The sequence below is a fragment of the Sapajus apella genome, unplaced genomic scaffold, assembly GCF_009761245.1.
Source record: "Sapajus apella isolate SASKATOON/1434 unplaced genomic scaffold, GSC_monkey_1.0 scaffold14, whole genome shotgun sequence".
NCBI classification, from domain to species: domain Eukaryota; kingdom Metazoa; phylum Chordata; class Mammalia; order Primates; family Cebidae; genus Sapajus; species Sapajus apella.
The window spans coordinates 3,898,609-3,915,691 of NW_022436954.1; the positions used below are offsets into that span (position 1 = coordinate 3,898,609).

Sequence of the window (17,083 nt, forward strand, 5' to 3'; positions counted from 1 at the left end):
AGGCTGGTCTCAAACTCCTGACCTCAGGTGATCCATCCGCCTTGGCCGCCCAAAGTGCTAGAATTCCAGGCATGAGCCACTGCGTCTGGCCACAAGAGTGAATTTTAATAATCCTCTCCATTACATGCAAAGCTCAATGTTCCTACATTAAGTTACTGGTGACACAAATCAGAATAATCCTGCCCTATGTAAAATTAAGTAATTTCACGTCCAGGCACAGTGGCTCACACTTGTAGTCCTAGCACTTTGGGAGGCCAAAGTGGGAGGGCTGCTTGAGCCCAGGAGTTCAAGATCAGCCTGGGCAAAATAGTAAGACCCTGTTTCTAAAAAAATATATATTTTTTAAAAATTATAATAAATTTTAAAATTCACCCCTGCAAAACTTTTAAGTGATTTCAGAAAATGCAGTTAGTCTTATCAAAATAATTAATATATTAATATAAAAATACAAGTTATTCTTGTCAAATAGTCTTGTTTACTTTTAGCTTAATATATGTACAAAAAATTATAAATTTTCCCAGTATAAAAACAACACATTTTATTTTAATTTTTTGAGACAGAGTCTTGTTCTGTCACCCAGGTGGGAATGCAGTGGTACAATCATGGGTCACTGCAGCTTCAACCTCCTGGGCTCAAGTGATCCTGCCACCTCAACCTCCTGAGTAGCTGGGATTACACACGTGTGCCATCACGCCCGGCTATTTTTTTTTTCTGTACTTTTTGGGGTTTCACCATGTTGCCCTGGCTGGTCTCAAACTCCTCAGCTAAAGTGATCTACCAGCTTTGACCTCCCAAATGCTGGGATTACAAGCATCAGTTACCAAAACCCAGCCAAAAACAACCCTTTTTGGTCACAATGACAATATGAAGAAAATGATTACACTAACCGTGGAGGGCCTCTGCACCATGTTCTCCAGTCTGGTGTGGCTAAACTCAAGGCTGATGACATTATAGAGTTTCTCTCGCTCCTCCTCTGGGGTCTCATAGTAGCGTGTCCACTGAGCCATGGTCATTTCAATGCCTTTTTGTGTGTTCACATCCATGACATCCACCATGCGACGACTCCCTGTCATAAAAGATGCATCAATCATCTCTATCAAGCCACTAATATCCTTAAATATACTAAGAATATTTTTAAAGAAAGAAGGAAAAAAACTATCCTTTCTTATTTTCAATAACAGACAAGCAAAAAGTTCTCACTCAGCATAATCATAATCAAGTCACAGAGAATGGAAAAGATAATGGACAATGTTAGTAATAACAACTATTCCCTATGGCATGTTTACTATACAGTCTGTTGTTAAATCTTTTTATCTAAGGTCTCATTTAATACTAACAATTCTAAATGCTAAATACTAATCTCCGTTTCATACATGAGAAAGCAGATGTTAGATAATATATAGAACAAGGCAGGACAAGAACCCAGGCAGGCTCACTCTAGAGTCAAGCTCTTACTTACTGAGATATACTGATTTGATGCAGGCTGACCTAATCTATCCCATACTTTGAATAAAGGATCCATAATTTAGTGGGTAATATGACTGATTTTGAATTTATATTCTTTTGTTAAACAGGGTTATTTCCCAAACCTGTCAATAATATCCTAGACCATGAAGATAATTATCCTAGCTCATGAAGAATAAAGTCCCCTTTTCATTCATTCCACAAATATTTATAGAATGGTAAAGATACCAGGATGGACACAAGGATCTGCATCAGATTCTTGTTGACCGTAACAACTACAACAAAATGCAGAAGGCCACAAGAGTCTGCATAAAATAGTAATGGAGAGAAAACAATATCTAAGTTTGTTTGTTTGCTTGTTTATTTATTTATTTGGAGACAGAGTCTCGCTCTGTCACCCAGGCTGGAGTGCAGTAGCAAGACCTGGCTCACTCAACCCCCCACCTCTTGGGTACAAGCAATTCTGCTTCAGCCTTCTGAGTAGCTGGGACTACAGGCGCATGCTGCCACCCCCAGCTATTTTTGGTACTTTAGTAGAGACAAGGTTTCACTGTGTTGCCCATGCTGGTCTCGAAATCCTGAGCTTAGGCAATCTGCCCACCTTAGCCTCCAAAAGTGCTGAGATTACAGGTGTGAGTCACTACACCTGGTCTATTTATTTATTTTATTTTATTTATTTATTTAGAGACAGAGTCTCATTCTGTTGCCCAGGCTGGAGTGCAGTGGCACGATTTCAGCTCACTGCAACCTCTGCCTCTCGAGTTCAAGTGATTCTCCTGCCTCAGCCTCCTCCTGGATAGCTGGGATTACAGGTGTGCACCACAACGCCCGGCTAATTTTTATATTTTTAGTAGAGACGGGGTTTCACCATGTTGGTCAGGTTGGTCTTGAACTCCTGACCTTGTGATCCACCCGCCTCCATCTCCCAACCAGTTGGAATTACAGGTGTGAGCCACCATGCCCGGCTATTTATTTGAGACAATCTTGCTGTCATCCAGGCTGGAGTGCTGTGGCATGAAATCTTGGCTCACTGTAACCTCTACCTCCCAGGTTCAAGCAATTCTCGTGCCTCGGCCTCCTGAGTTGCTGGGACTATAGCCACATGCCACCACACCTGCCTCATTTTTGTATTTTTAGTAGAGTCAGGGTTTTGCCATGTTGCCCAGGCTGGTCTTGAACTCCTGACCTCAGGTGATCCACCTGCCTTGGTCTCCCAAAATGTTGGGATTACAGGCGTGAGCCACTGCACCTGACTGAGACCTAAGTTTAAATCTCAGTTCCTATATACTACGTAGACAAGTTATGTAATTTCTCTGAACATTAATATCTTGTGGAGGATGAATATCACCTTGTGGGCCACTGTGAAGATTTAAAGTCGATGAAATAAAATATTTAATACAAAGTAGGTGCTCAAGCAGCAGTAAAAACCAAAGGAAAGTATCATACTTTTATTAGACAGATCAGAAAAGGCTTTAGGAAAAGTGGGGGAAGAATAAGTAGAATTCTAACAAGAGATGATTCAACAGGGACAATTCCAAGCAGAAGTAAAGGCATAAACTAAAAGATTCAGAAAATGGTGGTCCAGGAAGGGAGAGAGAATAAAAAGCTGACAATATTGTCTGCCTAGCTGGGCATGGTGGGCAGCTGGGAGATCAAGGTGGGCAGACTGCTTGAGTCCAGGAGTTTGAGACCAGCCTGGGCAACACAGCAAAACACCATCTCTACTAAAAATAGAAAAAATTTAAACACACACATACACACAAAATAAAAAAATAAAAATAAAAATACAAAGATTTAGCTGGGCATGGTAGCAGGTGCCTGTAATCCCAGCTACTCAGGAGGCTGAGGTGGAAGAATCACCTGAGCCCAGGAGGTTGAGGCTGTAGTGAGCTGAGATCATCACTGCACTCCAGCCTGGGCAACCAGCGTGAAACTACTGAAAACAAAACAACATCCATCCATCCATCCATCCATCCATCCATCCATCCATCTATCTATCTATCTATCTATCTGTCGAGAGAGACTGCCTTTTAAGATAAATAACACTTACTATGTAGCTGTCCTGGCTGGATATACCACATAGCATTAGAACCTGATTCCCTGCCTTCAAGAAATGTATAGTTTAGTTAAAGATAAGAGGTAATACCCTAGAGAAGAAGAAGATGGTCAGTATAAAGTAGACAAGGCAGAATATATATATTAATAGTAAAACAACTAATAATGTAGGCAATATACTGAACCTGCCCATCATATTTTAAAAGAAAAAGTGAATGTCAAATCAAAACTGCCAAGAAATATCACTTCACACCCACTAGGATCACTATAATTTTAAAAATGGAAGATAATAAGTGCTAGCAACAACGCAGAGAAATCAGAACCCTCAAACATTACTGGTGGGAATACAAGATGATGCAGCCACTATGGTTGGCAGTTCCTCAATAAACTAAACACAGAATGACCACGTGACTCAGCAATTCCAGTCCCAGGCATATATCTAAAAGAACTGAACAAGGTGTTCAAACAAAAGCTTGTACATAAATATTCACTGCAGCACTATTCAAGGCAGCTAAAAGATAGAAATAACAAAAATGTTTATAATGATATGAACAGATAAACAAAATGTGGTCGATTTGTTCAAGGAAATATTTGGCCATCAAAAGGAATGAAGTACTAATACATGCTACAACACAGATATACCAAGAAAACATACTGTATCAAAGAAGCCTACACAAAGTAGTTGTTCAACTTGCTAATTCTAGTTCTCTCACTACATACTATATAGTTCCCTTTATATGGAATATACAGATTAGACAACTTCACCAAGACAGGGAGCAGATTCATTGTTGCGAGGAGTTAAGCAGAGGAGAAAAGAGAATGACTGCTCAATGGTATGGAGTTTCTGTAGGGTGATGAAATTCTACAACTAGATAGTGATGGTGGCACACCGTGAATAAACTTAATGACACAGGCACACTTTAAAATGGGTACATGACAACGAAATATTTTATGCAAAAAGAAAAACAATGTAATGGTTATGATGGTAAACTTTATATTATCTGTATTTAACCCTAATTTAAGAAATTACAAGTAAATACTCTCCTTCAACAATGCAGAGGAAGCCAGGCATGGTGGCTCATGCCTGTAATCCCAGCACTTGGGGAGGCCAAGGTGAACAGATCATTTGCGGTCAGGAGTTCCAGACCAGGTTGGCCAACATAGTGAAACCCCAACTCTACTAAAAACACAAAAATTAGCCAGGTGTGGTGATGTGTGCCCATAGTCCCAGCTATTCAGGAGGCTGAGGCAGGAGAATCATTTGAACCCAGGAGGCAGAGGCTGCAGTGAGCTGAGATCGCACCATTGCACTTAGCCTGGATGACAGAGCAAGACTGTCTTTAAAAAAAAAGAAAAAGAATGTAGAGCAAAGTAGAGGAAAGCAGTTTTATTCTTTTTTTCCTTTTGAAATGGGGCCTCACTCTATCACCCATGCTGGAGTGCAGTGGCACTATCTAGGCTCACTGCAACCTCTGAAGCCTTCCGGGTTCAGGCGATCCTCCCACTTCAGCTTCCTGAGTAGTTGGGACTACTGGTGCATGCCACCATGCCCAGTTAATTTTTTTGTATTTTTAGTAGAGACGAGGTTTTGCCATGTTGCCCAGTCTGGTATTCTTTTATTGCTAGAATACTTAGTATAGGCCTATCTTGGAGATATTGCGGGCTCAGTTCCAGACCACCGCAATAAAGCAAATATTGTAATAGGCAAGACACACAAACTTTTTGGTTTCACAGTGCACATAGTTATATTTAAGTTATACTGTAGGCTATTAAGTGTGCAACAGCATTGTGTCTACAAAAACAAGGCACATACTTTTATTTTAAAATACTTTATTGCTAAAAATGCTAACAATCATCTGAGCCTTCAGTGAGTCATTATCTTTGCTTGTGTAGGGACTTGCCTCAATGTCCCTACTGAGGGCTGCTGACTGATCAGGGTGGTGGTTGCTGAAGGTTGGTAGATATGGCAATTTCTTTTTCTTTCACTGAAGTGTAAACTTTTCTTTTTTCTTTTGAGACAGGGTCTTGCTCTGTTGCCCAGGCTGGAGTACAGTGATGCACAGCTCACCACAGCCACAAACTCCTGGGCTCAGATGATCCTCCCACCTTAGCCTCCTGAGTAGCCGGGACTACAGGCACACACCGCAATGCCTGGGTAATATTTTAATTTTTTGCAGATGTAAGATCTAGCTATGCTTCTCAGGTTGACAATTTCTTAAAATAAGACAACAATGAAGTTTGCAACATGGATTGATACTTCCTTTCACAGGAACATTCCTCTGTAGAATGCGATGTTGTTTGATAGCATTTTACCCACAGCAGAACTTCTTTCAAATGTGGAGTCAATCCTTTCAAACCCTACTTCTGCTCTATAAACTCACCTTATGTAATATGCTAAATACCTTGTTGTCATTTTAACAATGTTCACAGTATCTTCACCAGAAGCATATTCCATCTTAAGAAACCAACTACTTTCTTTGCTCATCTGTAAGAAGCAACTCCTCATCTACTCAAGTTTCATTACAGATTGCAACAATTCAGTCACATCTTCAACTCGCTAATTCTAGTTCTCATTATTTTCACCACATTTGCAGTAACTTCCTCCACTGAAGTCTTGATCCCCTCAAAGTCATCCATAAGGGTAGGAATCAACTTCTTCCAAACATCTGTTAATGATGATATTTTGACCTCCCCCCATGTACCACAAATGTTTTCATTTTAATTAATTTTTTAGAGACAGGGTCTCACTCTCACGCCCAGGCTAGAATACAGCGGCAAGATCAGAGCTCACTACAGCCTCAAATTCCTGGGCTCAAGTGATTTTCCCATCTTGGCCGCCCAAATAGTTGGGACTACAAGTGTGCACCACCAAGAATGGCTAATTGTTGGCCAGGCTAGTTTCAAACTCTGGCCTCAAAGGACCCACCCACCTGGGCCTATCAAAATGTTGGGATTACAGGCATGAGCCACCATGCCCAGCCACAAATGTTCTTAATGGTATCTATAGTGGTGAATCCTTTCCAGATGTTTTTCAATTGATTTAGTCCAGATCCATCAGATGAATCACTATTTATTGCAGCTACAGCCTCATGCAATGTATTTCTTAAATAGTAAGACCAAAGTTGAAACTACTCCTTGAACCAAGGGCCACGGAATGAATACTGTTATCTGACATGAAAACTATATTAATTTCAGGCAGGGCATGGTAGCTCATGCTTGTAATCCCAGCACTTCAGGAGGCCGAGACAGGTAAATCCCTTGAGCCTAGAAGTTCAAAAGCAGCCAGGGAAATACCAGCCAGGGAAATACAGTGAAACTGTGTCTCCACCAAAACTACAAAAATTAGCTGGGTGTGTTGGCACCTGCCTGTAGGCCCAGATAAAGGCTGAGGTGGAAGGATCACCTGAGCCCAGGGACATTAAGCCTGGCATGAGCTGTGATCATACCACTGCACTCCAGCTTGGGCAACAGAGTGAGACCCTGTCTTAAAAAACAACAAAACCAAAAACAATATTAATCTCTTGTACATTCTCATCAGAGCTCTTGGGTGAACAGGTACATTGCCAATGAGCAGTAATATTTTGAAAGGAACCTTTTTTCCTGAGCAAATCTCCACAGTGGGCTTAATATATGCAGTAAACCATACTGTAAAACAGATGTGCTGTCATCTAGGCTTTGTTGTTCCATTAACAGAGTAGATTTCGCATAATTCTTAAGGGCCCTAGGATTTTAGAATGGTAAATGAGGTTTTCTGGAATGGTAAATTTGGTTTCCAATTCAAATCATCAGCTGCATTAGCCCCTAACAAGACAGTCAGCCTGCCCCGTGAAGCAGTTGGCTTCTCTCTAGCTATGAAAATCCTAGAGGGCATCTTCTTCCAATAGAAGGCTGTTTCATCTACATGGAAAACCTGTTGTTCAGTGCAGCCTCCATCATTAATGATCCTAGCTGGATCTCCTGGAAAACTTACTGTAGCTTCTACATCAGCATGTGCTGCTGCTTTACCTTGCACTTTTATGTTACAAAGATGGTTTAAACTTCATAAACCAACATCTCCTAACTTCAGACTTTTCTTCTGCAGCTCCCTCACCTCTCTCAGCCTTCACAGAATTAAGGAGAATTAGGGATTTGCTGTGGCTTAGAGTTTGTTGAAGGAATGTTATAGCTAGTTTGATTTTCTGTCCAAACCACTCAACTTTCTCCATATCAGCAATAAGGCTATTTTTCTTTCTTAACATTCCCATGTTCATTGGAGTAGCACTTTTAATTTCCTTCAAGAATCTTTCCTTTGCATTCACATCTTAGTTAACTCTCTGATGTAAAAGGCCTATCTTGGCTTTTGGCATGCCTTTATCACTAAACTTAATCATTTCTAACTTCTCATTTTAAGTGATTGTAATATTAATAGTGGGCCTAATTTCAATATTGTTGTGTCTCAGGGAATAGGGAGGCCTGAGGAGAGAAAGAGAACGGGGAACAGCAATTTGGCAAAGCAGTCAGAACACACACAACATTTCAAATCTGCTTTCCTACATGGATGCAGTTCACAGCACCCAAAACAAGTGTAATAATAATGTCAAAGATCACTGATCAGCTGGGTGCACTGGGTCACGCCTGTGACCCACTTTGGGGAGGCCAAGGCAAGTGAATCACTTGAGGTCAGGAGTCTGAGAATACCCTGGTCAACATGGTAAAACTTCATCTCTACTAAAAATACAATAATAGCCAGGCGTGGTGGCGCATACCAGTAATCTCAGCTACTTGGGAGGCAGAGGCATGAGAATTGCTTGAACCCAGGAGGTGGGGGTTAGAGTTAGCCAAGATTGTAACACTGCACTCCAGCCTGGGTGACAGAGTGAGACTCCATCTCAAAAAAAAAAAAAAAAAAAAAAAAAAAAGACCACTGATCACCACTAACAAATAATAATGAAAATGTTTTAAATAGTGCGAGAATTACCAAAACATTCTATTGGAAAAAGGGCAGCTATGAATTTGCTCAGTGCAGGTTTGCCACAAACCCTCTATTTGTTACAAAAAAAAAAAAAAAAAAAAACACTATCTGCAGAGTGCAATAAAGCAAAGTGCAATAAAATGAGGTGTGCTCATACTCTGGGTATGGACCAGAGCACATTCTGTGATAGTCAAAGTAATAGCTAACATTTACCGAGAACTCAGCAGAGTTGATCCTTGAACAACACAGGTTTGAACTATATGGGTTCACTTAGACATGAATTTTCTTCCACCCCTGCCACTCCAGAGACAGCAAAAGCAATCCCACCTTTTCCTCCTTAGCCTACTCATCATGAAGATGAAAAGATAGTAAACATACTTTCTTTTATGATTTTAATAATTTTTTCTCTTACTTTATTCTAAGAATATAGTATACAATATATATAACATAAAATATGTATTAATTAACTGTTTACATTATCCATAAGGCTTCCAGTAAACAGTAGGTTATCAGCAGTTAAGTTTCTGAGGAGTTCCAAGTTATATGTATATTTTTGACTTGTTGGGGGTTGGTGCCTCTAGCCCTTACGTTGTTAAGGGTCAACTGTATATGACAGACAGTGTTCTAAGTACTTCACATTTAAGTAATTTGTTCAAGATTACAGAGCTAGTAATTAGTGTCGCTGGGGACCGCTTTGCTCCAGAGTCCATATTCTCAACCAATACATTCTATCACAGAAAGTTTACATTACAAAATGGCTTACTTCTTTCTGAGAAATAAACTGACACTGAAGAAGTAACATTCCACCACAGGCTGAAAAGAGCTGGATCAGTTTTTTCACTGTCTTTTGCCAGTGATTAGCTATCCAAGAAACAAAAACATCCAGACTTTTAAAAATCTGGGTAGAAAGTTAGTTACTGGCTGGGCACAGTGGCTCACACCTGTAATCCCAACACTCTGGTGGGCCAAGGCAGGTTGACTACTTGAGCTCAGAAGTTCCAAGACCAGCCTGAGAAACTTGGCAAAACCCCATCTCTACAAAAAAATACAAAAATCATCTGGGCATGGTGGTGCCCACCTATGGCCCCAGCTACTTGGGAAGCTGAGGTGAAAGGACTGCTTGAGCCCAGGAAGTCAAGCCTGCAGTGAGCCATGATTGTACCACTGGACTCCAGTCTGGGTGACAAAAGCAATATCCTGTCTCAAAAAAAAAAAAAAAAAAAAGAAAGAAAAGTTAATTTCAGATAAGGTCTGTTAGGTTAGATGTAACTGCTGCTTTATTTTTAGTCACAGCAAAGGTATCTGTGTTTATCCTTGGGTTTATTTAGAAAATATAAAGTTACAAAGGGCTTCCAAAGATCACTACAAGCAGTAAGAAGATTACAGAGGAGATGAAAAGTGATGAGGAAGTAGGAAGAAAACCAAAGAAAGACTGATGACTGAATAAGATCTTATATATGTGTATAGCTCAGAAATTTGAATACTGTATCCAGGAGTCTACTTTCTTGTTGTCAGCTTGTAAAAAATTGTGGTAAAATACAAAAAAACATAAAATATTCTATCTTAACCACTTTTAGGAGTACAGTTGAGTGTTATTAAATATATTCACAATGTTGTAAAACCATTACCCACCATCCATCTCCATAACTCTGTTCATCTTATAAAACTGAAACTACGGCCGGGCGCGGTGGCTCAAGCCTGTAATCCCAGCACTTTGGGAGGCCGAGGCGGGTGGATCACGAGGTCAAGAGATCGAGACCATCCTGGTCAACATGGTGAAACCCCGTCTCTACTAAAAATACAAAACATTAGCTGGGCATGGTGGTGCGTGCCTGTAATCCCAGCTATTCAGGAGGCTGAGGCAGGAGAATTGCCTGAACCCAGGAGGCGGAGATTGCGGTGAGCCGAGATCTCACCATTGCACTCCAGCCTGGGTAACAACTGGGATTACAGGCACGCACCTTTTTAAAAAAAAAAAAAAAAAACTGAAACTATGGCCCTTTTAAGTCCCCACTGCCCTTCTCCCCAGTAACCACCATTCTATTTTCTCTCCATGATTTTGATTACTCTATATACTTCATTCATGTCAGTGAAATTACACAGTATTTGTCTTTTTATGGCTGGCTTATTTCACTTAGCATAAGTCCTTAGGATTTGTGGTATGTATCAGAATTTCCCTTTTTTTTTTTTTTTTTTTGGAGACAGAGTCTTGTTCTGTCATCAGGCTGGAGTGCAATGGTGCGACCTTGGCTCACTGAAACCTCCACCTCCCAGGTTCAAGCAATTTTCCTGCCTCAGCCTCCTCAGTAGTTGGGATTACAGGCGCATGCCACTACACCCAGCTAATTTTTGTATTTTTAGTAGAAACGGGGTTTCACTATGTTGGCCAGGCTGGTCTCAATCTCTGGACCTCGTGATCCACGCGCCTCAGCCTCCCAAAGTGCAAGGATTACAGGTGTGAGCCACCGTGCTGGCCTTTCCTTCCTTTTTAAGGCTAAATAATATTCCAGTGCATGAAAATATCACATTATGCTCATATATTCACCACTGATGGACATTTAGGTTGCTACCACATTTTTGCTACTGTGACTAATTATTGAGCCGGGGCTGTGGCACGTGCCTGTAGTCCCAGCTACGCAAGAGCCTAAGGCAGGAAGATAGCTTGAGTCCAAGATTTCAATGCCACCTGGACAACAAACATAACGAGACCTCATCTCTTAAAACTATAATAGGTCCACTTGCTCCCTCCTGCCATCTGACTGACATGAAGAACTGGAGGTGGCAGCAGTTAGCCTGCATCTGAGGCTCATGGACAGCAAACCCCTGCTCATGCACCATGAATGATTTTGCCAAAGGAGGTTTCACTGTAGTGGTTATGTCGTTAGAAGATTGCCCTAAGGTGGATGACTGTGCCACTACTCCCAATTTATGACCAACAATTATGTTTGCATGACTCAGCTTAACTGTGATGGGGTGGGTATGCAATATAAAGATTACATCTAAGTGAGAGAAATTTAGCAATTCTTGTGCTTCTGAGATAAGTCTGAAGAAATCACAACATCTTGAGTTGACAGAAGATACTGTGGATTTGGCAAAGAAAGCTGCTGTAAGTGGTAGAAAAATGATTCATTCCTTATTGGAGGCTTATTGAGAACTGGTTATAAAATAGAAAATAAAATACTGGCAATGGAAGCAGCTTTGAACTGGGTAAATACACAGGCAATGCAATAATTCTAACTAAATTAGGATAAGCTGACAATTGTTGGCTTATGTTAAGTATTTTCTTTAGTGAATATAATTATAACAGAACTGAAGTTCTAACAGGAAACTGTAATTTGCTTGATGAATGTAAAACCCAAAGTTATACAGACTGCATAGAGCACAGACAACTAATAAAAATAAAAGGAAATGAAGAGTTTTGCAAAGAAAGACTTGATATAGCTCTATTACACCAGAGCCACTGAACAGAGACCAGAAAACCACTTTCTTTATAGTAACTGAGCTCTTTGTTTTCTTCATACTGAACAGTTTAGAACACAGTCCCATGGTATAAAATTTGGAAAATACAAGAGTTTAAAAAAGAAAATAAAAATCACCAGTAATCCAACCACCTTGGAGAATACTACTATATTAGTTATGCAACTGAGTTACCAATGTTATGCAACTGAGTTACCAAGGTTGAGATGTTTTGAAGGATGCTAGATCTAGGAATCTGGCTGAGCAGCTGCAGGGACAGCTGGGAGTAAAGCAACCACCCTCCCCCAGTTCAGGCAAAGATGTACTCCTCAGCTGTTCCACAAAGCCAGGGTTCCTATCTGCTGTAGTTGAAGCAAGAATTGAGACATACAAAGATAACAGAAATGGAACATTTTAAGCTAATACTAGAAAAGAAAGAAATAAAGATTAATATCCAAAATGGCAAGATTAGTATCTAAATGGTAGACAGGTGCAGTGAGATCACACCTGTAATCTCTGCACTTTGAGAGGTCAAGGCAGGAGGACTGCTTGAGGCCTGGGGCTAGAGCCCAGCCTCTTTAACACAGTGAGACGACTCTTGTCTCCATGAATATGTATGTATTTAAAAGGATAAAAATAATACCATCTCCTACAACATGGCTGTGATTCTTCTGGGCACTTTATGTGTATTAACTTTTAAAACTAGAGTTTCTGCTACTAGTCACTAAGAGAAAGTGGTAACAGAATAAAAGGGAACATGAAAGTTTAAAAAATTTAAAAATACATGGCCCAGGAGAGAGCTCCAAGATGGCTGATCACTAGCAGCTCGGGATTGTAGCTCCCAGTGAAAGCGCAGAGAACGAGAGGACGCCACACTTTCAGACGAATTTTTGTTGCTCACACACCAGGAGATTCTCAGCGAAGGAGCCCCACAGGTCGCCAGCGTGACTCTTGTGGCCGACGATGTGGTTTTGCCGCTGCCTTGGTGCGGCGGTTCTTGGTGCAGAGTCAGAAAAGCACCATCAATCGTAACGCTGCTGTTTTGGCTGGCGCAGTGGGTTGCTCAGATTTTAGCGCTGGGAATCAACAAGTTGGACGTCCACTCAGAAACCCAATTATAAAGACGGTAATTATAAAGACCACAGATGGATAAATCTATAAAGAAGGGAAGAAAATAGCCTAAAAAGGCTAAGAATACCCAAAATCAGAACACCTCTCCCTCTACAGGGGATCACAGTTCCTCATCAGCAACGGAACAAGGCCTGATGGAGAACGAGTGTGTTCCATTAACAGAAGCAGGCTTCAAAAGGTGGATGATAAGAAACTTCTGGGAATTAAAAGAACTTGTTCTAACCCAATGCAAAGAAAGTAAGAACTTTGAAAAAAGGTTTGACGAAATGTTAACAAAAATACACAATTTAGAGAGGAATGTAAGTGAATTAATCGAGCTGAAAAACACAACACGAGAACTTCGGGAACTATGCACAAGTTTTAACAGCCGAATCGATCAAGCAGAAGAAAAGATATCAGAAGTCGAAGACCAACTTAATGAAATAAAACGAAAAGACAAGATTAGAGAAAAAAGGATAAAAAGGAACAAGCAAAGTCTCCAAGAAATATGGGACTATGTGAAAAGACCTCATCTATGCTTGATAGGTGTACCTGAATGTGACAAAGAGAATCAATCCAAGCTGGAAAATACGCTTCAGGATATTATTCAGGAAAACTTTCCCAACCTAGCAAGGCAGGACAATATTCAACTCCAGGTAATACAGAGAACACCACAAAGATATTCCTCAAGAAGACCAACCTCAAGGCACATAATCGCCAGATTCACCAGCGTTGAAATCAAGGAGAAAATACTGAGGGCAGCCAGAGAGAAAGGTCAGGTTACCCATAAAGGGAAGCCTATCAGACTCACAGCAGATCTCTCAGCAGAAACCCTACTAGCTAGAAGAGAGTGGGGGCCAATATTCAACATCCTTAAAGAAAAGAACTTTCAACTCAAAATTTTACATTCAGCCAAACTAAGCTTCATAAGCGAAGGAAAAATAAAATCTTTTGTGAACAAGCAAGCACTCAGAGATTTCATCACCACCAGGCCTGCTTTACAAGAGCTTCTGAAAGAACCACTACACATAGAAAGGAACAACCAGTATCAGCCTTTCTAAAAAATACCAAAAAATAAAGAGCATCAACATAATCAAGAATTTACATCAACTAATAGGCAAAACAGCCAGCTAACATTAAATGGCAGTATTAAACTCACATATATTATTATTAATTCTAAATTTAAATCGACTAAATCCCCCAATCCAAAGACAGAGACAGGCAAAAAAAGCCAAAACCCATCAGTATGCTGCATCCAGACCCATCTCACATGCAAGGATACACAAAGACTCAAAACAAAGGGATGGAGAAAGATTTACCAACCAAATGGAGAGCAAAAATAAATAAATAAAAAACAAGAGTTGCTTTAAAGCAATAAAAATTAAAAAAAAAAAAAAAAATACATGGCCCAAATAGTTCATCAACATTTCTGAGAACATGATTATCCTTACAGGACACGCAGATTAAAAACTACAAGTTTCTTTTTCATAAACATCAGATTGTCAAAAGTTTAAAAATCTCTTCCAGGCGTGGTGGCTCACGCCTGTAATCCCAGCACTTTGGGAGGCCGAGGCAGGTGGATCACCTGAGGTCAAGAGTTCAAGAACAGCCTGGCCAATGTGGTAAAACCCCATCTTTACTAAAAATACAAAAATGACCTGGGCATGGTGGCAGGCATCTGTAATCTCAGCTACTTGGGAGGCTGAGGCAGGAGAATCCCTTGAACCCACGAGGCAGAGGCTGCAGTGAGCTGAGACTGTGCCACTCTCCTCCAACCTGGGGAATAGAGTGAGACTGTCTCTGCCCCACCAAAAAAAAAAAAAAAAAGTAAATATCTCACAATATCAAGTATTTGAGAGAATATGGAACAAAGGACACTCTCATACTTGACTGAACAAAGTGTAAACTGGAACAATCACTTTGGAGATCAATTTGATAAGGTGAAAATGTACATACTTTCAGCCCACTTCTAAGCTCATACCCTCTATGATGTATACTCAAGAAGAAATGTATTAGCCTTCATTGTAGCATTATTTGTAAGAGTAAAGAAATGGAGGCTGGGTGTGGTGGCTCATGCCTGTAATCCCAGTACTTTGGGAGGCCAAGGTGGCTGGATCACACCAGATGAGGAGTTTGAGACCAGCCTGCCCAACATGGTGAAATCCATAAAGATACAAAATTGGCGGGGCGTGGTGGTGCATGCTGCAATCCCAGGTACTTGGGCGGCTGAGGCAGAAGAATCACTTGAACCCGGGAGGTGGAGGCTGCAGTTAGCCAAGATTGGGCCATTGAACTCAGGGCACCAAGAAATGGAAACAACGTAAATGTCCGTCATAGGGGGAATGGGTATATTGTGGACAAATTATGGTATATTCACACAATGGAATTCTATATGGCAGTTAAAATGAATGCAATGTTGAGTAAAAAAGCAAGATGCAGAATGATTTGCACGCTATGATGTCATTTGGTTAATGTTTAAAAACATGCAAAATATGCCTATCTACAGACTGTATTAAAAATCAAGGGAGTGGCTATCTCTGGAGAGAGGAGGAAGGAAAGGGGACTGAAGATGGGAAGAATGGTACACAGTGGATGTCAATTCTAATAAACTTCTGCAAAAATAGGTGAAGTAAACATAGCAAAAGGTTAATCTCTTACTAAGTTGTACACAAGTGCATGTTCATTTTGGGTTCATAGATGGGCATTCATTTTGTTACTGATATTCTCTAATTTTATGTGTACTTGAAATATTTGACAGAAAGCAAAACTTAAGTGTAATTTAAGACACACATGATAAAAGAAAAAAATACTAACAAATAAAAAGGTCGTATCGTTTGCCAACAGAGGTGACTTGACTTCTTCCTTTCTAATTTGCATGCCTTTTATTGCCTAATTGTGCTGGTTAAGACTTCCAATACTACACTGAATAGAGGCAGTAAAAGCAGGCATCTTTACCTTGTTCCTGATCTTAAATGCTTTTGGTCTTTCACCACTGAGTATGATATTTGCTGGGAGTTTTTCATATAAAGCTTTTATTACGTTGTGGTAGTTTCCTTCTATTTCTAGTTTGTCAGGTGTTTTTATCATGAATTTTGTCAAATGTGTTCTTTGTATCAATTGAAATGATCACATGACTTTTTTCCTCCTTCACTCTGTTAATAAAATTTTCATTGATTGATGTTCACATGTCGAGCATCTATTCCAGGAATAAATCCTACTTAGCCATGGTGTTTAATCTTTTTAATATACTGCTAAATTTAGCATGTATTTTGTTGAGGATTTTTACATCATTGTTCAAAAAGGATACTGATTTGTAGTTTTCTTGTACTGTCTTTCTCTTATTTGATAGGGTAATGCAGGCCTCACAGAATGAGTTAAGAAGTGTTCCCTCTTAAATTCTTTGGACAAGTTTGAACAGAATTGGTGTTCGTTCCTCTTTGAATGTTTAGTAGAATTCACCACTGAAGCTATCAGGCCCAGGTTTTTCTCGTTGGGAGATTTTTGAATGTTGACTTTATCTCCTCACTAATTACAATACAGTTCTATTCAAATTTCAAATTTTCTATTTCTTAGTGATTTAGTCTTGTTAAGTTTTGTGTTTCCAGAAATTTGTCCACTTCATCTAGGTTATCCAATTCACTGACGAACAACTGCTCTTTTTATTATTTTTTTTTTTGAGACGCAGTCTTTCTGTGTTGCCTAGGCTGGAGTGCAGGGGCACAATTTTGGCTCACTGCAACCTCCACCTCCCCAATTCAAGTAATTCTCATGCTTCAGCCTCCTGAGTAGCTACAACTACAGACACATGCCACCACGTCCAGCCCACTTTTTGTTTTTAGTAGAGACAGAGTTTCGCCATGTTGCACAGGCTGGTCTCAAACTCCTGAGCTCAGGCAATGCACCCGCCTCAGCCTCCCAAAGTGTTAGGATTATAGGCGTGAGCCACTGTGCATGGTATTCCCTTATAACCTTTTTTATTTCTACAGAATTAGAAGTAATGTCCTTTCACTTCCTTTTTTTTCTTTGAAATGAGTTTCGCTGTCTCTT

The 17,083-nt window shown here is 40.2% G+C and overlaps 1 protein-coding gene across 3 annotated transcripts in view; it reads right to left on the reverse strand.

Moving 5' to 3' along the window:
• Positions 1-17,083, reverse strand: part of KDM2A (lysine demethylase 2A) — a 137,019-nt gene that overhangs the window by 48,097 nt on the left and 71,839 nt on the right. For all 3 annotated transcript variants that reach the window (XM_032282693.1, XM_032282695.1, XM_032282694.1), the window contains one exon: positions 888-1,066. In XM_032282693.1, the coding sequence (XP_032138584.1) occupies positions 888-1,066 (179 nt within the window). The remainder of the gene's footprint in view (positions 1-887; positions 1,067-17,083) is intronic.